General features: G+C 36.8%; 1 protein-coding gene and 1 pseudogene across 5 annotated transcripts in view; one reads left to right on the plus strand and one right to left on the minus strand.

Moving 5' to 3' along the window:
• Positions 1–14,521, plus strand: part of KLHL4 (kelch like family member 4) — a 122,462-nt gene extending 107,941 nt beyond the window's left edge. For 3 of the 4 annotated variants that reach the window (XM_082377167.1, XM_082377169.1, XM_082377168.1), the window contains 2 exons: positions 6,317–6,488; positions 7,968–14,521. In XM_082377167.1, coding sequence (XP_082233293.1) covers positions 6,317–6,488; positions 7,968–8,027 — 232 coding nt within the window. In that variant the 3' untranslated portion in view covers positions 8,028–14,521. The remainder of the gene's footprint in view (positions 1–6,316; positions 6,489–7,967) is intronic. The other variant, XM_082377170.1, reaches the window with a different exon arrangement.
• The window catches only part of LOC309620545 (DNA (cytosine-5)-methyltransferase 3A pseudogene), a 396,604-nt pseudogene that overhangs the window by 270,517 nt on the left and 102,126 nt on the right, over positions 1–23,961 (minus strand). The gene's annotated exons all lie outside the window — the stretch shown is intronic.

Genomic DNA, 23,961 nt, shown 5'->3' on the forward strand with positions numbered 1-23,961 from the left:
TTCTGTTGTTGATTTTTAGTTTCATCCCACTGTGAAAATACCTTGCATGTTTTCAGCCTTTTAAATTTGTTAAGACTTGTTTTATGTCCTAACATATGGTCTATCCTAGATAATGTCCCATGCTTACTTGTGAAAAATATGTCTTCTGAGTTTTGGGGGAGTAGAAATTTTTATATATGTTTGTTAGGTCCAATTGGTCTATAATATTGTTCATCTTTCATGTACTTACTGATAGTTTGTCTGGTTTATTTTATCCATTATTGAAAGTGGGAAGTCAAATTCTCCTACTATTACTGTAGAACTATTTCTTCTTACTCTTCCCCCACCTCCTCCTCCTCCCTTTCTTCTCCTTCTCCTTCTCCTCCTCCTCCTCCTCCTCCTCCTCCTCCTCCTCCTCCTCCTTCTTCTTCTTCTTCTTCTCCTTCTCCTTCTCCTTCTCCTTCTCCTTCTCCTTCTCCTCCTCCTCCTCCTCCTCCTCCTCCTCCTCCTCCTCCTCCTCCTCCTCCTCCTCCTCCTCCTCCTCCTCCTCCTCCTTCTTCTTCTTCTTCTTCTTCTTCTTCTTCTTCTTCTTCTTCTTCTTCTTCTTCTTCTTCTTCTTCTTCTTCTTCTTCTTCTTCTTCTTCTTCTTCCTCTTCTTCTTCTTCTTTTTCTTCTTCTTCTGCTTCTTTTTCCCCTAAAATGCATATATTGACCCACTTGATGTTGTCTCAGAGGTCCCTTAGACTCTGTTGACTTTTCTTCATTCTTTTCACTCAGACTTGATAATTTCAAAAAACTTGTCTTCAAGTTCACTTATTCTTTCTTCTGCCTGCTTCAGTCTCCAGTGGAAAATTCTAGTGAGTTTTTTAATTCAGTCATTTCATTTTTCAGCACCAGAATTTCTATTTTTTCTTCTTTATAATTTATTTCCTTTATTGATCTTCTAATTTTGTTCATTTATCATTTTCCTGATTTCTTTTAGTTCTTTGCCTGTTCTTCTTTTCACTCTTTGAGAATATATAAGACAGTTGCTTAAATGTCTTTTTCTTGTTACACAGATGCCTGTGTTTCTACAGGGATGGTTTTGGAGGTTTACTTTGTTCTTTTGAGTGAAATTCATTTTCTTGTTTATTTGTATGCTTTGTGGTCTTTTGTTGAAAACTGGCCATTTGAAATAACAGATACCTTTCCCAGTCCTTGCAGATTGACTCCATGCATAGGAAGACTATCGTTATTTAAACACTAATTATGTCCTATGCTTGGGATAAGCCCAGCTTGAAGGCTTGAGGTCTTCTCAGACCTTTACTGGGTTTGTTTCCTGGGCCTGTGTGTGTGTGTGTGTGTTTGTGTGTGTGTTTGTGTTGATTCTCTGTATACATGGCTGCTTTTAAATGCCTTAACTTCCTTAAGATTCTCAGCCCTGCTGCCTTTCAGAGCCTTAGCTATTCTACTGGAGTAATCAGTAATCTCTTGTAGTATCAATAATCTCTTGTCCCAGTTTTCTATGCATCTGTAATCTCCCGACAGCTTTCATGAACCATGTACAGTACTTCCCATGGCTTTTCCTAGCCTGAAATCTGAGCTGTCCCACTTTTGACTGTCTGAGCTCTGAGTTAGGTAACACAGAAGATAATCCCTTTGGCAACAACTGAGACAGGTTGTGTTGCTGCATATTAGCTCTGCTCTTTTCTCTCTGGTTCAAGGAAAGGAGCTGGGGCTGGGCCACTACTTTCTCCAATCCATGCCATGCCTTTCTAGGAGGGGGTGGGGCCAGAGAAAGTAAAAAATTTCACAAAATTGCCTACATCTTTTTCTTGACTGAGCTGGCATTTGGTTGCTGTGGGTCTTTGACTGATTTCCAGAACTCCTACAAAGTTATTTTTGCCAGTCTCTACTTGTTTATTTAATATTTTTGTGACAGAATAAGATCCTAGAGCTTCCTAGTCTACCATCTTGCTGACATCACTCCCTACTGATGCAGCATTAACAAGATAAAAACTACATGAAAATCACCTTGACTTACCTGTATATTTAAAAGATAAAGCTGAATTTGCTCTGCCCTTTATTTATATCCAGAAGCACAATAATGAAATTATATGTAATTATAAATGGAAAAGATCTTGAAAATCTAGTATATCCCTATCACCCTACAGAAGTGGCAGTTGAACCCCTCTATTGTTAAATGACAAATAGTGGCTAAAGGATTTTTTTCATATAACTGGAGTTTTTAAAAGTTTGGAAACCAGTCATATTTGACTTTCCATTTCATTATAAAACTAAAAGTTCACTATTCTACACTCAGTATTATTGATAGAATTAAACATCAAGCCACTATTTTCTACTTTTATAGATACAGAATTTCATCATGTGTACAAACTTTTAAGCATTTACTCTGTGCTTGTGTGTGTATAACTGATGGGAATCATGTTTCCCTTTTAGAAAGGCCAAAGGAATACAATAGACTCAATACTTGTTAAAGTTCACTGTAAGAAGTCGAAAAAGGATAGATTCTATTGAAATTTCAAATTGCTTAGATAATTTATTGATGCCCTCCATAGACCACAAAAAATTACAGACAACACACAATTCACAAAAGTTTAGGCCCACCTGTCTAATGAATGTATACATACTCTCAAAAAACTGATACTTGTATTCAAAAAAGGTAAGTGTAGCTTTCATTTTAAAAAAGGGTATGTAGGCATTGAATTCTATTCTTATGCTTGTAAAAATATGCATATTTCTATACCTAAGAATAACTGTAGCCACCTCTTTATATGAGTTGAGAGTGGAGAAGACTATATCACCTCCTATAAGCTAAACAGACAGCATCAGGAATTATTATATTTGGGAAAACTTGATCAAATGTACAAACAAATCCATGTAAAAATAATTATGCTTTCTCAAATTTCCATTAATGCCTAAACTATATTGGAGTGATAAATTCATGAGAAGCAGTGGTCAAAGAGTGATACTGATATGGAGAATTCATGTCATTCTTTACAGAAAAATTAAAAGTTGTCTAGAAGGATTTTATACAAACTAATGCAATACTATAAAAATTATATCTAGTAAATAAAAAGTCATGAAGGTTTGTTACTATGAAAATCAAACCTGACTTCACAAAAATTTCATCTGAATTAAAAGTTAAATCATATAAATATATAGACAGAGAGACAGGTAATACTCTCAGCTCTTATAATAGTAACTTTCTTATAATAAATTCAAATTAGTAAGAGATTTTCTTTCTAGAATACTGAAGTCTATGCTTTTTTTCTATTTCAGTTTTGGAGACTTTTTATTGTATCTTAGTGGCGTAAATTGTGTTGCATTTACTTGGTTCCTTGTATCTAAATGTATGGGATTAAGAAATTAGGTTTGGTCCAAAAAGAATACATTTCATAAGAAAAAAATCTAGAATACATAAAATATTTTAATTAAATCACCTTCTTCTCTCCCATTATTATGCCAGCATTTTCCTGGCTTTATCAAGAACCCCTGAAACTGGGAAATTCTATCTTAAGACCTGAAAGAGAAATGAATTGGGCTGCGTTTTAGCACTGTAGAGTGATCACCATGAAATTAGCCTTACAATAGCTTGACGTGTCTATACCAATTTAAATAGGCATTTACACACACAACTAGGAAAATATAAACTCAGTTCATATTTTTTTGATATAGAAAATTTCATAATACAGACTACAAAATTAAATGCTTACAAACGTATCCTAATAATTAAATGTTTAACTTTATTTAATGATATAATTATATTTCCAAATATACTATTTTTAATTTTTAATGGGAAAAAGCACTTTATACATAACAAAAAATGTATAGTATACTAGTTAAAACCACTAGACTTGGAGTCAGACAGCTCTAAGTTCAAATCCCAGATCTGTTATTTACAAGTTATGTGACCTTGACCCAGTTACTTTACATCTCTAATCATCTGTTTCCTCATGAGAAAAATGGGAATAATTTTAGTATCAACCTCATAGGGTATAAAATAATAAATGTTAATGCACTTAGTGCCTTGCCTGGCACATATTATTATTTTGTTTGTATTATTTTTGTAATTAGTATTATTGTTATTACTAACATTATCCCCTTATTGGCATTTTCCTTGTAAAGATCTTGAGAAAATAACTAGTGCTAAAGTATAGTTTTTGAAAATTATGACTTTCATACAAATATAATAGTAACGTGTCAAAGAATTTTGTGTGATTCATTAATAAATGAGGTAACCCATAAGATGTTAAAATTGCTTCAAAGAATCTTTGAAGAAAAGACATAAAAACAATTAGGAATGCTGCAAAAAATTGTTAATAGATGCAAAAGCAGTTAATAACCTATAGGGAATAAAATGTAATATTTGGGGGGGGTCATCATTCGGGGTTAGAAATTAATTCTATCTCTATCAGGCAAAATTTATTTTATTGTTATGTATAGGAATCACAAGAAAACTCAGTTTTCTACAGCTTAACTTCTACACCTATAGAGTTGTAAAATAGCCTTGTCAGTTAGAAAGTCAATCAAAGATGCACACTCTGTGGAATCAGATAATCCTCATTTCCATGTCTTAGACAATATTCCTGACACTATTTTCTGGTAAAACATTGATGGCCTACTCAGTACCTTAGAAGTCTCATCCAATTAATTAAGATAATCATTTAATTTAAAGGTTTCTAAAATACATAAACTTGTGTTAGCTGGGTCAGGGATTATTATTTCTATAATGTTGACGAGAAAATTGAGGCAAAGAAGTCAAGCAAATTGTCTGTAATTACTCTAAGTGGAGGAATAAGTCCATGACTAATTCTCTTTACTTCAGTCTCCTTTTTATTTCCACTAGAATATATTTACTTATATCCAAAGTAAGGAGAAATAGAAAAGCAAAAGAGAAACAAAAGGGGAGAAATTGGGTGCTGTTTTAATTTGAAGGTGAGGTAGTGGCTAACTTTTTCTTTAATAACTGATCCTCTGTGTCTTTACAGATAACAACCAAGGTGCCATTTTTTTTTCTTCAGAAGATTCTACATTCCCCAAACTTCTCTTGTTAATAAAGCAGTGTCCAGATAATATTAACATTAGCCAGGTTTTTGAGCATTCATTATCATGCACATGCAGAAAAATCTTGGGTTTTGGATGCAAATCTATAAGGGAATCCTTCTGCAAGTCCTGGTTCACCATTCATATATGTGTGTACTGTGTTAGCTGAGTGCAGCATCAATTAACAATAGCAATTGTGTTAAAGATTCAGATTAGCTAAAGCATACAGCTGTGGATTTTCTGGTTCTGCTTTTTAATATAACATCGGAATTTAAGGTGACACCCAACAATATATGGTGGATATTGAGGATATCTTAATTATTGCTGATTTCAGATATTATTAAAAATATTACTGGATGTGAGACCAAGTTCAAATGGAAGCTGGGATCAGATAATTTAGATTATGATTAAAGAGAGAAAAACAGAAATAAGATGAGTAATACAAATGTAAGGAAATTAGTAGATGGTAATAAATGAAATTTTGTAAAATAAATATTTTTCATTGGGCTTTACAAATAGGCCAATATAAAATCAGAGATAATTTCCACATATAATTATATAAGTTTTTTCTTATTGTTCACCCCTTTTAGATCTTAGTATTCTATATTGGTTTCAAATTTTAGGAAAAAATTCCTGGAGAAGATTTTAATTAATATTGCTTACTGAATTCTCTTTCATTTTGCTTACAGAATGGGTTTGGGGATAAGGAGTTAACTTCAAATTAAAATGGAAAAAAATCCCAGGGTCCTGTGAATATAAATAAGAACTCTCATAGAGGAAAAAGAATACAAATGTGGTCATCGTAACTACAAAGAGTATTAAAACCAGGGTACTATAGTTTATAAAACAAAAAGGCAATTATATTCAGAATTACTTAACATGTGAGCTCTCATATAAACAAGATCAGGCATCTCAGATATAACGTGGATAAACAAAGAATAAGAAAAACCCATTCCAGCTAGCATACTAAATGACAGAGGGGGCATTTTCCACATAATGTTAAGATGCCAATATGTGAAATTTCCTCATAGAGAATCTGAGTACTGATCAAAGAAATGTGTGGTATTTTTAAAAGGAAATTCATTTTCACTATGCTTTGAGTGACATCTGGTGGCTGAAGAGAATTCTGTCATTTAGTTATCCTTAACGTTTATTAGTCAGATTACACTTGGTATGTATAAGGTATTTTAAATTTCTTATATTAGATAAGAGTACATTTTATTAATGTCTATTATTTTTAATTTTAACACTATTGAACTTTCTTCTCAATTGTCTTCCTAAACCTCTTAAGGTATGATCCAAAAAATGATTCATGGTCAACTGTGGCACCTCTGAGTGTTCCTCGAGATGCTGTTGCTGTATGTTCCCTTGGAGACAAACTCTATGTGGTTGGAGGATATGATGGACATACTTATTTGAACACTGTTGAGTCATATGATGCACAGAAAGATGAATGGAAAGAGGTACTCTCATTTAAAGTATTCAAATTGATATATTTCAGGTTTTAATTTAAAAATTAATATATGTGTTTGGAATTAATCCCATTCTCTTCCTCTCTAGGGCTGAATCAAATTCTTTTAATGAAATTTATAGCATGTGCTTTATTTACCTATAGAGAATTATTAACTGAGCTGTTTGATCATTAGCAGGATCCATCAGTACTTATATAAAGTGATGACAAGACATTCTCTTAACTTGATGGACTCATTCCTTTTATAGAAAAGTGAATCAGATTCAATAATCCAAGAGCTTTACTCTCTGACCAACTTTCTGTGTATGTATTATGACTTGAGGAGCAAAGAATAATGTCCTCACCCACAAATGTCTGCCCCTTCTTATTGGCTGGTGCCCAGGAGGAAAATCCTTCAGTCCCCTCCTTATAGAGGTTCTACAAATTACAACACTCCTAACTACTGATCAGTCATTCAAGGGACTTGGTGCACAGTAAGAGATTGGAATTTAACTCCCTCAAGAGTGCTGGTCAGCTAACAGAAGAAATTTTAAGGAAAGTACAAGAAGGGGCACTGAAAGGACATCTTGGGGGTGCTAAAGGAAACTTGATGCTTCTGACAGCTTTGGCAGTGATAGCTCTATACTTATTCCAAAATATCTAATGGTGTTTTGTTGATTAAATGACGGATTAATAAAATATGAAGTATGATTAACTCTTCACCATTTCCACAAACAAGCAAACCTTGTATTTGGTATCAAACGTCACCTTCCCTTATACTAACTTCATGGTGCTCTGTTTTCTACTTAGTAAGCTGGTTACTGTTCTAAATAAGTTATGTGTTAATATACTGACACCTGATAATGGGTTTCTAGCTCTTTCCTCCAACAATATGATTCATGAAGACCCTCAGAAATATTCAAGTTCTGCTATGTAGGTAGCTCTTTACAATGGTTAGGACAAGCTAGAAATGGAGGAAAACATTTAGCAAACAAGGATGTAGATCAAATACAATAATCAAAATGTTTGTAATTTACTTTTCAGAAAATTATAGACCAGTAGCTAAGAGACCTAGATTCTATTCCAGGCATTTCACTGTTTCATTGTGTGACCTTGAAAATGGTGAAAGAGAACTAATAGATAATGAGATTATAACTACTATATGCCTAATTATTTTCATTCATTATCTTCCTTAACCCTAACAAAAACCTTGAAGAATGAGTATTATTAGCTGTAATTTTTAAAGTGAGAAAATTATCAGAGAGGTGAAATTTACCCAAGATCACCTGTTCTTCAAACTCAGGCCTACTTCATTTTAAAGACTATGCTCGTTCCACATTGGACTATTATCTGGGCTGCATTTTCCCATATCTTTATACAAGATGAAGGTTGGGCCAGAATAGCTAAGGACTTTTTCAACTCCAATATATTATGCTAAAGGCAGAGTTCATTCAAACAGCATTTCTTTCCTTGTTTTTGTTTTCTGTGTTAGGAAGTTCCTGTTAACATTGGAAGAGCTGGTGCATGTGTTGTGGTGGTGAAGCTACCATAAAGCTATCTTTATCAAAAGGAAGGAAACTGGATAATTTCAAGAAGTGGAGTAGGAAGAGGAGAGGAAGAAGATATATGTTCTTTCCTTCAATTAGTAATCAAACATGAAAATTATTGTGTCATTTTAATATGTAGTTATAAATGCTCTCATTTGTGAAGCCAAAGCAAGTTTTCAAACATTAATTACATATAAGTGTTTAGTGTATATGTTGTTGCAGCTAATAATATAAATGAAAATCCAATAGTCTAGGTTTAGCCTCGTTACTTTAAAATGTTAAAATGTTTAAGGGAAATTGATAGTGACCAAAGTATAAAAGGTTATAAAAGCATTGGTAATTTTGAGTCTAATAAGTTAAAAACATTTTCTATTTCAAAAAAAAAAAATAGGTACCCTATCATTTGGAATGTAACTAATATAAAAGAGAACATCTAAAGCTTAAATTATAAGGTTTGATTTTCAGTAAGACATCATTCTTTTATCTGAACAATATCCCAAATAGCTAAGTAATACTTCGCATTTACCAAGAAGAAAGCTTTTACTGTGGTGAGATTTTAAAAAAAAAAAAAGCTCATTGACATAATTTGTTATGCTGATCACAGTAGGTTAAAATTTTCACAGACTTACTCTTTTACAGTACCATTTTCCAAAGCACACATATAGATTTGGTATTCCTTAACATGTTGTCTTGTTAGATAACATTTATTTTACCAGTAAAATATTATTGTAATTCCATATACACAATCTATACAATAAAATGGTGAATATTTATCATATTGATACAAATTGTAACCTCAGCTTTCGAGTGTCAGGGCCTCACTTGTATAGACAGTAACATTCTCCTCAAACATTTCTGTGAACTCTTAAAACACCTGCAATTAAGTTAAACCAGTTTTCAAAAACAAAGCAATTTTTCAACAGCAGTAAAATCGCGATGTTCTACAATATTAACACATGGAAACACCAAAATGTTCAACATCCGTGGTTAATTCTATAATTATCTTTTATGTACCAGTACATGCTTTTCTGTCAATTTTATATTCATCCAGTAGAGAATGTTAAGGATATATGCACTACAAATATTTTTAAATTAAAAAACAACAAAAAAGACTAGCTGGGTAGTATTTTACCTTTAAATTCTCACTTCCGTGTCCAATTATTTAAAAAAAGGGGGGGAGGGGGTTGGCCAAAAAGTTCGTTTGGGTTTTTCCATAAGATGTTATGGAAAAACCCAAACGAACTTTTTGGCCAACCCAATATTTAAGATAAAATGTTGAAAAACCTTCTTTATGAAAGTAACTTTTCAATTAAATTACGATTTTAGAATTTCTGCAATATGTCCTTTTAAATGGGCTTTGTATTGTAGTATGTGAAACCAACAAATAAAATCCAGAGATGCTTATAAAACGTACTACTACCTTTTTAGTTTTAAAAAAAGAGCAACATAGGTTGTACAAAGATATTTGTACTTTGACAAACTGAATTTAAATAAAATCTATTTCCTCTGCTTATAAAGTGTGGCTTTACATTATGTCAAGTGCAGCTTGAATTGACCTTTTGATATTTATTTTTCCAGTAGCTAATGTATTTAAATACAAAAATAAAATCCCCCTGCTTTGTTTCTTATTCCTGCCATTGTCTTTAATTCTAAATAAAGGGTTATAGACATCTTCAGTTCTAGGGGTAGAGATGGAAACATAGAGATGCTGTAAAAAATAATAAACACACACGCAGAGAGTTCTGTTGGATCTTTAAATTCATACCTTATCTAAGCCAATGCAGAAGTAGAGTTACTTAAACTTTTATCTCCAGAGCAAAGCTTGGCCTGTCAAGTTAAATTGGAGTGTGAGCCAGTGGGAAAAAGAAAGGTCAAAGGACCTACCACAGCTCAGCTTGCCAATGCTCCAGTCACAGCTAGATGGCACCAATAGGGAAATCATGTCCAGAGTCATGCTTGGTCAGGCAAACAGAGAAAGAATACCATCTTCTTGATGGTCCAGTTAGGCTTGCTTCATTTTGATCAGATATTGACTAGTAGGAGAGGTACGTATATGTTGCCCAGGGCTGCATTTGAAAATCATGCTCAGCAAGCAAAAAAATTAAAAAAATAAACATGTGGGACTACATCAAACTTAAAAGTTTCTGTACAGTGAAAGAAACCATCAACAAAATGAAAAAAACCTATGGAAGGGGAAAAAATATTTGCAAACCATACATATATCTAATAAGGGGGTAATATCCAAAATATATAAAGAACTCATACAACTCAGTAGCAAAAAACAAGCAACTCAATTAAAAAATGGGCAAAGAACCTGAATAGACATATTTCCAAAGAAGGTATATAAAAGGCCAACAGGTACATGAAAAGATGCTCAACATCACTAGTCATTGGGGGAATGTAAATTAAAACCACAATGAGATATCACCTCATGCCTATTAGAATGGCCATCATCAAAAATACAAATGCTGGATGTGGAGAAAAAGGAGCCCTTGTGCACTGTTGGTGGGAATGCAAATTGGTACAGCCACTATGAAAAACAGTTTAGCAGTTCCTCAAAAAATTAAAGGCAGAACTACCATATGATCCAGCAATACCACTTTTGGGATTATATTCAAAGGAAATGAAAACACTAACTTGAAAAGATATCTGCTGCCCAATTTTTAACTGGGTTGTTTGTTTTTTGATATTGAGCTCCATGAGCTGTTTGCATATTTTGGAGACCTAAATAGACATTTCACCAAAGAAGACATACAGATGGCCAAGAGGCACATGGAAAGATGCTCAACATCACTAATTATTAGAGAAATGCAAATCAAAACTACAGTGAGGTATCACCTCACACCGGTGAGAATGGCCATTATAAAAAAATCTAGAAACAATATATGCTGGAGAGGGTGTGGTGAAAAGGGAATCCTCCTGTACTGTTGGTGGGAATGTAAATTGATACAACCACTATGGAGAACAGTATGGAGGTTCCTTAAAAACCTAAAAATATGGCCCAGCAATCCCACTACTAGGCATATACCCAGAGAAAACCATAATTTAAAAAGAGACATGTACCACAATGTTCATTGCAGCACTATTTACAATAGCCAGGACACGGAAGCAACCTAAATGTCCATCGACAGATGAATGGATAAAGAAGATGTGGCACATATATACAATGGAATATTACTCAGCCATAAAAAGAAATGAAATTGAGTTATTTGTAGTGAGGTGGATGGACCTCGAATCAGTCATACATATTGAAGTAAGTCAGAAAGAGAAAAACAAATACCATATGCTAGCACATATATATGGAATTTTTTTTAAAAATGGTACTGATGAACCTAGAGGCAGGGTGTGAATAAAGGCAAAGACATAGAGAATGGACTTGAGGACACGGGGAGGAAGGGGGAAACTGGGATGAAGTGAGAGTAACATCGACATATATACACTACCAAATGTAAAATAGATAGCTAGTGAGAAGCAGCAGCATAGCACAAGGAGATCAGCTCGGTGCTTTGCGACAACATAGAGGGGTGGGATAAGGTAGGTAGGAAGGAGGCTCAAGAGGGAGAGGATATGGAGATATATGTATATATATAGCTGATTCACTTTGTTATACAGCAGAAACTAACACAACATTGTCAAACAAATATACTCCAATAAAGATGTATAAAAATAAAAGAAAGAAAAGATATCTGCATCCCCATGTCCATAGCAGCATTATTTACAATAGTCAAGACATGGAAACAGAGTGAGTGTCCATTGATAGACGAATGGTTAAAGACCTTGTGGTATATCTATCTTTCTATCTATCTATCTATCTATCTATCTATCTATCTATCTATCTATCATCTATCTATCTATACAATGGAATATTATTTTGCCATAAAAAATGAGGAAATCCTACCATTTCAATAGCATGGATGGATCTAGAGGGCATTATGCTAAGTGAAATAAGTCAGAAAAAGACAAATACTTTATGATCTCACTTATATGTGGAACCTAAAAGAGAGAGAGAGAGAGAGAGAGAGAGAGGGAGAGAGAGAGAGAGAGGGAGAGAGAGAGAGAGAAAGAGAAACCAAACTCATAGAAAAAGAGATCAGACCTGCTTACTAAAGGCAGAGTGTGGGGGAAAGGGAAATCGGAGGAAGGTAGTCAAAAGGTACAACTTTCCAGTTATAAGATAAAGAAGTACTAAGAATATAATGTACAACAAAGATAATAGTTAACACTTTTTTATATGATACATAAGAAAGTTTTTAAGAGAATAAATCCTAAGAGTTCTCATCATAAGGAGAAATTTTTTTTCTTTTTCCTTTCTTCTTTCTTTTCCCTTTATTGTATCTATATGAAATGATGGATGTTAGCTGAGCCTATTGTGATAATCGTTTCACAATATGTGTAAATCAAGCCATCATGCTGTAGGCCTTAAACTTATACAGTGATGTATTTGCTATGTGTCAAAAAAAACTGGAAAAAAATTGTGCTTGGGCTACTATGGCTTAGCTGGGCTGCCAAAATCTGAGCAGAGTTGAGCAGTCAGAATGGAGAGCTGCAGAGGCTCAGAGTACTGAAACATAACTGTGCTTGCTTCAGTCAAATCTAGTTTGGAAAAGGAGTTATAGGGGCAGGACCTTTGCTACCATAGCATAGTGGAGATGACCTATCAGTTTGGTTTAAGCTAACAAAGATAAGAAAGGGAGTTATTAATTTATATACTCTTTCAACAAGTGTAAGGGCTGATACATTTAGACATTATACTCAGATTGGAAAGAAAATATTGGTTCTTGATTTTTCTGTAATCACTATGACCTTGCTCTCAGGGTCCCCCTGCTCTGCAGCCCTCAACCTATATTATGATGACTCTCCAGACAACATCATCAGCTACTTTCCCAGTATTTCCATAGGGCATGAAGGAACTTATAGATACTTTCTATACTACACAGGACCTTAGAGGAGACTCTGGGGCACTAAACTCAGTTTCTCTCTCTGTCTAACTCTACCATACATCAACTTGACTCAGATGTGGTTGCGGCCACGTTTTGATATGGAGGGAACACTGAAAGGAAGTCTCCTCCTATAGTCCCAAATGGAAAAGAGAACAAAAACTCCTCTGATTTCAGATTTTCTCTTAAGCTCTCCAACAAGATTCCCACCTCAAGATCTTATTCCAGGAAAAGAAAAAACACCATAAAACATACATTTTTTTCAGATGTCATTTTTCTCTTATCACAGTCACCTGAGGAAGAGAGCAGGTTTTTCAGTTACTTTTCCTCTTTGTAATGGACTTCTTTTACATCATATACCACTTGCTAGAGACACTAAACCCCAACTGAATAATGGAAGGAGTATCTCCTCTCTAGTCTGTGGAAGATACCACATAAACTTCATATTTCATCAACCTGCCTCTCCATATGTAAAGGAAACGCTTTTAAAAATCTATAGCATATTTTTCCTCTCTTGACAATACTTGTTTTTCAAGATTATTGCCTACTACAGACTAGGGAAAAAATCCTATTTGACATGCTTAAAGTTTAATATTGATATCCACTTTTTTTGCCTTCCTGTTGTAATCCTAATCCCCTCCCTTACACAGACACAGACACACACACACACTCAGATTATACACAAACAATGGGTGAAATGAGCATATCTAGCAAAATACTGGAATCTCATACATGAGTAAACATTAAAAGGAGAAAAACACATTAATAGTCTTCGAAAATAATATCTCTGCATCACAAATATTTATTAAGGATCTACTGTGTCTTAGGCCCTAGTGATATATACATAAATTAGGGCTAAGTTTATGAAATCTCTACCAAATCCAGGTCTGTGTAATTTAGATTATATTCCAAGTAATGGAGAATCAGTATTTGGTGGCTTCTTTTCTACAAAGGCCAGCTGAATTTTCCCAATTCACATTTCATCTAAGGTCATGGAGACCCTCATACAAACAGCCTGATCCCATAAGCTTTAGTATCTATACGAGTGGTTAAATAATCCTATATCTGGATCATAATTAACTAGACCTTGATAGAATTGGAACACATAGAGGTTCTGGCCATCAGAGAACAACTAGTCTTATTTAAAAATAGGTCTGAAAACACGAAAATACCTTCACAAGAGCAAATACTCTAGGTGAGGCAATCACAGCACCTGGGTGAACCACAGAAATAAGAAATAAGAAATAAGAAAGGACACATTGAGGAGTGTAAGAAAGACAGATTCACACTACCTCATTACCCCTCTCCTAAGCTAAGGCAGCTCAGTGTGGAGAAAGACACCTTCCCCATGAGAGGGGAGTAAAATGAGTACCCAACTTTACCACAAACCCCAGAAAGAACCCACCCAGGCACGAAGCCAATTCCCACAGCTGTAGGTCGCTCCCTGCAGGCTCCTGAAAACCCAGACCCCCACTCACCCAGGTACCTTTTGGCTCCAGTGACCACAGGCAGCTCTGGCAGCCCCAAATGCCATCCTTGGCGTCAAGCTCCCAGCAGGCTCCCATGAACCCAGACCCCAGCTGACCCCAGTGCCTGCCTACTCCAGCAGTCTCAGGCAGCTTCCATGACAGGACTCCTGGAGGACTCCCAGGAACCAAGGTCCCCGCTCACTTCCTCACTTGTCAACTCTAACAGCTCCGCGTAGATCCCTTGGCACCAGGCTCCCCAAAGGCTCCCAGGAACCCAGGCCACCATCTCACCCTGGTGCTTACTGGCTCCAGTGGCCCCAAGTGACACTTTTGGTATAAAGTTCCTGATGGGCTCCTGTGAAGCCAGACCCAAGTTCACTCTGGCACCTGCCTACTCCAGCATCTCAAGCAGCTTCCATTCCAGAGCTCCCAGCAGGTTACCACACATTTAGGCTTCCAGTTCACCCTAGCACTTGCCTACTCCAGTGGTCCCAGACACCTCTCACAGTTCCAGGTGGTTTCTATAGGATGGCTCCCAGCAGGCTCCTGGGAACACAGGCCCCCATCACACCCATGCACCTGAGAGCTCTGGGGGCTCCAAGCTGCTCCTGTGAACCCTGGTGGCTCCTGTGATTCCAGGCTCCCAGTGAGCTCTGAGGAAGCCAGGCCCCAGCTCACCCTGGCACCCGCCAGCTCTAGTGACACCAGGTAGCATTTATGGTACCAGGCACAAAATGGGCTCCTGTGAATCCAGGTCCCCCCGTCTAACCCTGGCATCTGGCAGCTCCTGTGACCCCAGGTGGGTCTCAAAGCACTGGGTAGTATCTGTGGTACCAGGCTTCCAGTAGGCTCCCAGCTCATCTGACATCTGCTGACTCTAGTGGCCACAGGCAGCTCCTAAGGACCCAGGTGGCTTCCACAGCACCAGGCTTCTAGCGAATTTCCAGGAAGTCAATTTCCCATCTCACATTGGTGCCTGCTACTCCAGCATTCACAGACAACATCCATAACTTCAGGCAGCTTCCTGGCTCCAGGTTATTAGAGGGCCCCTGCAAACTCAGTTCCCCACCAAGGAACTGGCCAGCTCCAGCAGTCCCAGGTGGCCGGTGGCCACAGGTGATTCTTCCTCTCCAGGCAGCTTCCTTGTCTCCAGGCTCCTAGAATGCTTCCATGAACCAAGGCCCTCAATCTACTCTGGTGCCTACTGGCTCCCACAGTCTTAGGCATCTCCAGTGGTCCCAGGATCACAGCCCAGCAAGGTGCCAGCTGACTCAGCTGGAATCAGGTTCCTGACAAACTCCCATGAATGCAGACTCCCAGCTTGCACCAGCACCAGCTGGTTCCTATGGCATCAGGTAGCCCTTGTGACAACAGACTTCCATCAAGCTCCAGCAGTTTCCCAGTACATTCCAGCACTGGCTGGCTCCTACTGCCCTGGATGGCTTTTGTGGCCTCAGGCTCCCAATCAATGCCTGTGACACAGGCTCCAGGGGGAATCCAGGAGGGCCCATTGCCAAGCTGACTACCGTGTCCCAGGCTTTCACAATCCACTTCAGCACCATGGCACTCAAGGACTCCAGCAAGGAGGAGGGAGTACTCCCAAACTCATTTTACAAGGCCAGCATTACCCTGATACCAAAGCTAGATAAGAACACGACAAGAAAAGAAAAATACTGGCCGATATCCCTGATGAATATAAATACAAAAAACAAGTCAGCCTTAAAGAAGAAGTAAATTCTGACATGCTACAACATGGATGAAACTTGAGTTATGCTAAGTGAAATAAACCACTCACAAAAACACAAATACTGTATGATTCCACTTATATGAGGTATTTAAAATAATAGAATTCATAAAGACAGAAAATAGAGTAGTGGTTACCAGGGGTTTGGGGCAGGGGATTATAGGAAGTTAATGTTTAATGGGCACAGAGTTTCAGTTTGGGATGATGAAAAAGTTCCGGAAATGGATAGTGGTGATGGTTACACAACAATGTAAATATACTTAATGCCATTACATTTTACACTTAAAAATGTTTAAATGTTAAATTTTATGTCATGTATACTTTACTAAAATAAAAAAAGTAAAATAAATGGATCATAGACCTAAATGTAAGACATGACACAATAGCCCTCTTAGATCAAAATATAGGAGTTAATTTGCATGAACTCTGATAGATAATGTTTTCTTAGAAATGACATCAAAAGCACAGTGATAAAAGAAAAAAATAAATTACATTTCATCAAAATTTAAAACATTGGTGTTATAAAAGACACTATCAAAATAGTGAAAATACAACCCACAGACTGGGATAAATCTGATATCTGGTAAGTGGCTTGTATCCAGAATTTTATAAACAAATATAACTCATTAATAAAATGATACATAATCCAATTTTAAAATGAGCAAAGGATTTGAAAAGACATTTCTTCACAGAAGATATACAAATGTCCAATAAGCACATGAAAACAAGCTCAAAGTCATTAGCTATCAGGAAAATGCAAGTCAAAACCATAAGGTAATAGTTTACACCCACTAGGATGGCTAAAATTTTAAAAGATAGGGTATAACAGGTATGGCGAGTACTGAAACCTTCATACATTGCAGGCAAAAATGTAAAATTATGTAGTCTTTTTGGAAAATAATTTGATGATTCTTAAAATGTTAAACATAGAGTTATCTACCATATAGATATCTATAATAACCAATAACAATACCACTCCTAGGCACATTCTAAGAGAAATTAAAACATCTGTTCACACAAAAATATGTTCTTGGATGTCCATAGTAGATTTATCCATAATAGTCAAGCATGGGGGAAAAAACAATATATCCATCACCTGGTGAATAATTATGTAAGTGTGGTATATCCATACAATGGAATACTATTCAGCCACAAAAAGGAAAAACTATTGATATGTGTTAAAATATGGATGAGCCTTGAAAGCATTATGATATGTGAAAGAAGTCAGACACAAAATGTCACATATTGTATGATTCTGCTTGTGTAACAGAGTAATGATTTACATATTATCTGAGATGTTCTTTGCTTCTTGGAATTCACTCTCATTCTGTAACCATCTGCACTTTGGAACACTATAGTCCCAATCAGGAGTAAAGAATAAAATCTTACTTTATAAATTCAAAAGACCATTGATCTAGGTATAAGAAAGAAAGATTTACCAAAAAGTTATGCTAAATTAGAAGCAGGATTTTTCCTGGTTCCCCACTAAGAGTAGATAAAGATACCATGAGTTTGGAGGGAAAGATTCTTGAGGAGAGGATTGGTGATGAAACAAGACAGACATGAGTATATATTTGGGGGAGGAGGGAACTGGCCATGTCCTTACCTTCTTTGGCTGAGACCTAGGGGCAATAGACCCCTCAGATAGGATATATACCTTATTTTCTAGGATAAATCCTAGGGAGATAGCAATCTCCAGCATTATGCTGAAGCAGTTGTAAATCAGAAATCATTGTGTAGTATGTAGATCTAGGGGTAAAGTGGATAAAAATAAACTCTTAGTTTCCTGTGACCATAAATATGGTAGGAGACTGTCCAGGAGTTCCCATGGCCCCCTAAATGAGGATATAAGTTACCTGTGTACCTGCAGGGTGGTCTTGTTGCTGGAACAATTGATACACCTGATACAGAAGATTTGTAGGGAACCATAGAGCTAAACACTCAGATGTTCTTCTGATTTCTGTATGTCAGACTGGAGAGGAATGTACTCAAGAACCAGATAGGATAGGTTGTTTCTCAAAAGGGCTAAGCTAATATAATTCCACTTCCACAAACCTTTTTAAAAAATCATTATATGTGTATGTAAAAGTACAAAACAATTGACTGAAAGGATATACACTAAATTTATGTTAGTGGTTGGCACTTTTGGAGAAAAAAAGACAGGAAACAAGTATAGCAAAATGTTAACAGATATATACTGGTGCCAGTTTTAAATGTCTAGTAGTCATTTTTTAAGAAGATAAGTGGAAGGACTATATAGGAAGATAACTTATAACATTGCTATATAGGATGAATTTAGGAAGATAACCTATAACTTTTACCAGCACAAAATAACTAGGTTTCTTTTGTTACAATTTGGAAAATCACACAGAGTAATAGTATGTGTTTCGTAGATATGATTCTTATTCCATAAAGTCAGATGTCATGTTTCTTTATTTTAAAAGAACTAAGTCATATTCTACACTGACCTAGAAGTTCCTAGCCTCCCTCTGTTCAACCCTCAGCCGTCCTCTCTGAGGTCTTTCCACTTTTGTCCTTCTTCCACCATGGAGCATGTTCAGGTAGCAACACCTCTGCAGCCTTTCTAGCTTGAGAAAATTTCTTTCAGCCTCTCTGCCACCTTCCTCCTATGCAAACTTCTCTAGAAACTCAGGCTTTGGGTAAGCAAATAGATTTGCTCTTTATTCTCTTGTTGCTCCTCTAGATCTACTTGTGCCCTTTTCCACTCTGCTCTGTGCCCTGGGAGGCTGACTTCTAAGGATTCTATCAACACAGCACCTTTGCTCTGACTTTCATCTGGGGAACTATTCAACCAGAGGCACTGGAAGGAGATTGTAGGAGAGAGTAAGAGGAGAGAAAGATTATTTATTATCCCGGCTCTTTTTCTGCCAGGGCACTGTGGCAGTATATGTGTTTTACAGAAAACCACAGCTTCTGTTGGGCATCTCTCTCCTATAGCTACATATTTTTCTGGATTTCACTAACTACATCCTCCCCTTGTCCTTCAGGTTTAGAGCTGGTTAAGGTTACTCATCATTGCTAATCCTGAGATACCTAACCATCCATTGTTCCCAGATATAATACTTTTCCTTGGTTTGGACTGCCTTCCATGAAATTAGACATGGGATGGAGTCATCTGCACTAATTGACTCTTGGAATAATAATGCTCCTATCACTATGTTAGGGTGGGCCAGATTTGGGCCAACATGAAAAGCATTTTAAGTTCTTCAAATGCCTCTGCTACAGACATCAGTGCTGAAGATCCCCTTGTATAATGAGCTAACAGTTAAATTATAGTATGCATATTTACTAGGTACCATGTTAAATGATTTTCATGTATTACCTCATTTTATCCTCACAGCATCCCTAGATAGATTTGTTTTAGTTACATTTGACAAATGAGACAACTGAACCTCAGAGAGGTTAAGTGACTTGCCCTAACCCACACAGCTACTAAGTAGCGGGGCCGGATTTATTTGAATCCAAAGCACATAAATGTGATATATGAATGTCATAATTATCTCTCTGGAAGAGATTTATTATCTAAAAGTGACTGTAAAGAAGTACAGAATGAGGCTCATGAATTACTTAGCAAATCCCAGGATTGCTCACATATTACTGCTGACTATGGAAGCTTTAAATTTACTATATGGCACCATAAAGATGCTCTGTACAAAAAGGATGCTATGTCCAAGGAATTCATAGAATCGGGTTCATCAGCCATTGGAAAACAAAATTGTAACAATATTTACAGTCATCAGAATAGGTCAAACAAGGCTGTCCTAACAAAGAAACCTCAAAATCTTCCTGGATTAGCATATCACATGTTTATTTGTCATTCATGCAAATCCTGATGCACGTTTTGTGTGTGTGTGTGTGTGTGCACGTGCACGTGCACAGTTGGGGGATGATAGCATGGGTTGAAGATGGGAATGGACTTTCTTTCGTCTTGTGACTTGGATACTTGGGTTCTCTACATCTTGTGACACTAACATCCCAACACGTGACCTCAAGACCACTAATACAGAAGACAGTGTAGAGTAGCATAGTGACTTTTAAATTCCTCAGCCCAGAAGAGACACACACTAACATTTCATTAAATAGAACCAGTCACATGGCACCCATTAACTGGAGAGGCGTAAGGGAGAGTGGTCTTCATGTTTATTCAGTAAGGAGGTGGGGACTGAACATGGGTGTGTACTACTATTTTCCACACTTCTCCAGTGGTTTGTAGATCAACATATTTGAAATAATTGTTATTTATCTACATTGAGGCCTTAATGATCCAGGCATAACCAGAATTACATTAGAAAAACACAGGAAAGTTGTAAAAGGAAAATCGATACCCCTACATTATTCTTGACCTGGTAGGGACCTTCTTTTCTGGAGGCTACACATGGTGAGTGAAGTAGTTAGTAGGGACTCACAGGTTACCCATTTTTTTTTAATAACTAATATTTAAGTATTTATTATGTGCTGAACCCTGTGCTAAATTCTTTACATGTATTATTTAATATAACTTTCAACACTTAGGTATTTTTTAAAAATTAAGGTATGATTGACATACAAAGAGCTGTAGACTTTTACTGTATACAGCTTGATGTGTTTGGACATAATTATACATCCATGAAACCATCATGACAACTGATGCTACAAACTTACCCATCACCTCCAAAAGTTTCTTCCTGCTCCCTTTATTTTGTTTTGCTTTATTATGTTTCCTTTTGTGCTAAAAGCACATAATCTAAGATCTACTTTTTTAGCAAATTTTCAAGTACACAATACAATATTGCTAATCACAGACCCTACGTTGTATAGCAGATCCCCAGAACTTATTTATCTTGCATAACTGAAACTTTGTACCCTTTGAACAAGACCTCTCCATTTCCTCCAGCCCTTAGTCCCTGGGAACCACATTCTACTCTCTGCTTCTATGTGTTTGGCCATTTGAGATACCATATAATAATGAGATCATACAGTATTTGTCTTTGTCTGGCTTATTTCTCTTAATATATTGTCCTCCAGGCCCATGCATGTTGTCGCAAATGTCAGGATTTCCCTCTTTTTAAAGGCTGAATAATATTCCATTGCATGTATATACCATATTTTCTTTATCCACTCATCCATCCATGGACATCTAGGTTGTTTCTGTATCTTGGCTATTATGAATAATGCTGCAATGAAAATGGGAGTCCAGATATCTCCTTGAGATCCAGATTTCAATTACTTTGGATATATACCAAGAGTAGGATCGCTGGATCAAATGGAAATTCTATATTTTTTTTGAGGAAACCCATATTGTTTTCCATAGTGGCTGCACCAATTTACATTCCTACCAGTAGCATACAAAAAGGGTTCCATTTCTTTCACATTGTTGCCAACATTTGTCTTTTGTTTTGTTTTGTGTTTTCATATAATATCTATTCTAACAGATGTGAATTGATATCTCATTGTGGTTTTGATTTGCATTTCCCTGATGATTAGTGATATTGAGTACCTTTTCATATACCTGTTGGCTGTTAGTTTGCCTTCTTTGGAGAAATGTCTATTCATGTTTTGGCCCATTTCTTCATCAATTTTTTTGTTTGGTTTTCTTTTTGTTTTTTTTGCTATTTAGTTGGAGTTCCTTATATATTTTAGATATTAACCCTTTCTCAGATAGATGGTTTGCAAATGTTTCTCCCATTCTCTAGGTTGCCTTTTCATTTTTGATCATGTCTTTTGCTGTGCAGAAGCTTTGTAGTTTTATGTAGTACCACTTGTTGATTTTTGCTTTTGTTCCTTGTGCTTAGGTGTCATATCCCAAAAATCATTGCCAAGACTAATGTCAAAGAGTTTTTTCCCTGTGTTTTCTTCTAGGACTTTTATGGTTTCAGGTCTTAAATTTAAGTCTTTAATCCATTTTGAGTTCACTTTTGTGAGTGGTATAAGGTAGTGTACTATTTTCATTCTTTTACATGTGAATATCCAATTTTCCCAGCACTATTTATTGAAGAGAATGTCTTCTCTCTATTGAGTATTCTTGGCTCCCTTTTCAAGTATTAGTTGACCATATATGCATGTGTTTATTTCTGGGCTGTTGATTCTATTCCATTGGTCTATGTGTTTGTTTTTAAGAAATCCACTGATAGTCTTATGGAGGCTCCCTTATACATGAAGTGTCACTTCTTTCTTGCTGCTTTCAAAATCCTCTCTTTGTCTTTGACTTTTGACAGTTTAATTATAATGTACCCAGTGTGGATTTCTCTTGATTCATCTTACTTGAGATCCTCTGGGCTTCATGAATCTGGATGTCCATTTCAGATCCTATATTTGTGGAGTTTGCAGCCATTATTTATTCAAATAAGTTTTTCACCCATTTCTCTCTCTTCTCCTTTTGAAATCCTGTAATATGTATACTAATATTTGAAGATGTCCATAAGAACTGTGGGCATTCTCCATTTCTTCTTTTTTCCTCTAATGGTTATTTTCAGATGAGCTTTCTTTGAGTTTGTTGATTCTTTCTTTTGTTTGACTGATTCTGCTGTTGAAGTTCTCTATTAAATTTTTCAGATCAGTTGTTGCATTCTTCAGCTTGAAGACTTCTATTTGATTCTTTTTTATGGTTTCTATTTCTTCATTGAACTTTTTTTTGTTCATATGTTGTTTCCCTGATTTTGTTTAGTTGTCTATCTGTGTTCTCTTGTAGCTCATTGAGCTTCTTTAAGACAATTATTTTGTATTGTTTGTGAAGCAGTTTATGGGTCTCTATTTCTTTAGAGTCAATTACTGGAGCTTTATTAGTTTCTTTTGGTGGTTGCCTGATTCTTTGTGATACTTGTAGCCTTGGGTTTGTGTCTGTGCATTTGGAGGAGCAGTTTTCGAGTCATTTACATTTTACAGACTGGCTTCAGAAGGTAAAGACCTTCACCATTCAGCCTAGTCAGAGAGTATGGTATTGTTAGCAGACAGGATCTGTGAATGATCCTGTTGGTGGTTTCCAAAGGTGGGCTTACTGCCAGGATCCTTAAGTGGGAGCATCAGGTCATAAGTGGGCAGGGCTGGAGGCATGTTTGCCAGCAGGTCTGGAACCAGGTCAATGAGTGGACAGGTCTGCCTCCAAGACCACAGGCAAGCAGGGATGGAGACAGGTCTGTAGACAGTAGGGATGCTTCTGGGTCCAGTTAGCAGGCCTGCTATCAGAGTCATAGGTAGGTTTGGCTCTTGCAAGGTCCCCAGCAGACAGAACTGCCATGGGTTCATGTCTGAGTGGGGATGGAGTTGATTCCAGTTCCACAGACAAGTATGCAGCCAGCTGGCCTGTTACCTGGGTTATAGGTAGGCATGGCTCCTGCCAGGTCCCCAGGCAGGCAGGACTGCCTCTGGGACTGCAGTCAAGTGGGGTTGGATCTGGGTCATGGGGCTTCATCTATGTCTGCAGTCAGGTCTGTAATCAGCAGGCCTATTACAGGGATATAGGTGGACATGGTTTCTGCTGGGTACCCCGGGAAGATAGGACTGCTTCTGTGACCATGGACAAGTAGGGCTGGAGCTGAGTCCACATGGGATGGGGCTGATTCTGTGTCTGCAGTTGGGTCTGTGGTTGGTGGACCACCTCCCTGGGGCACAGGCCCACCTTCTCAAAGCACTCTCCTTGGCCGTGGGCTCCACTGAGCCGTCACAAACTCCTACTCAGATCTTGAAGCTCCTACAATGGTTCTTTTGTCTGTGGATAATTACCAAATGGTGTTTCTGTGGGGAAACAAATGCTCAGGACCTCCTATTCTGACACCTTGCTGACTTCATTCCT

Source organism: Balaenoptera borealis (assembly GCF_965194805.1).
Source record: "Balaenoptera borealis genome assembly, chromosome: X".
Taxonomy (NCBI): domain Eukaryota; kingdom Metazoa; phylum Chordata; class Mammalia; order Artiodactyla; family Balaenopteridae; genus Balaenoptera; species Balaenoptera borealis.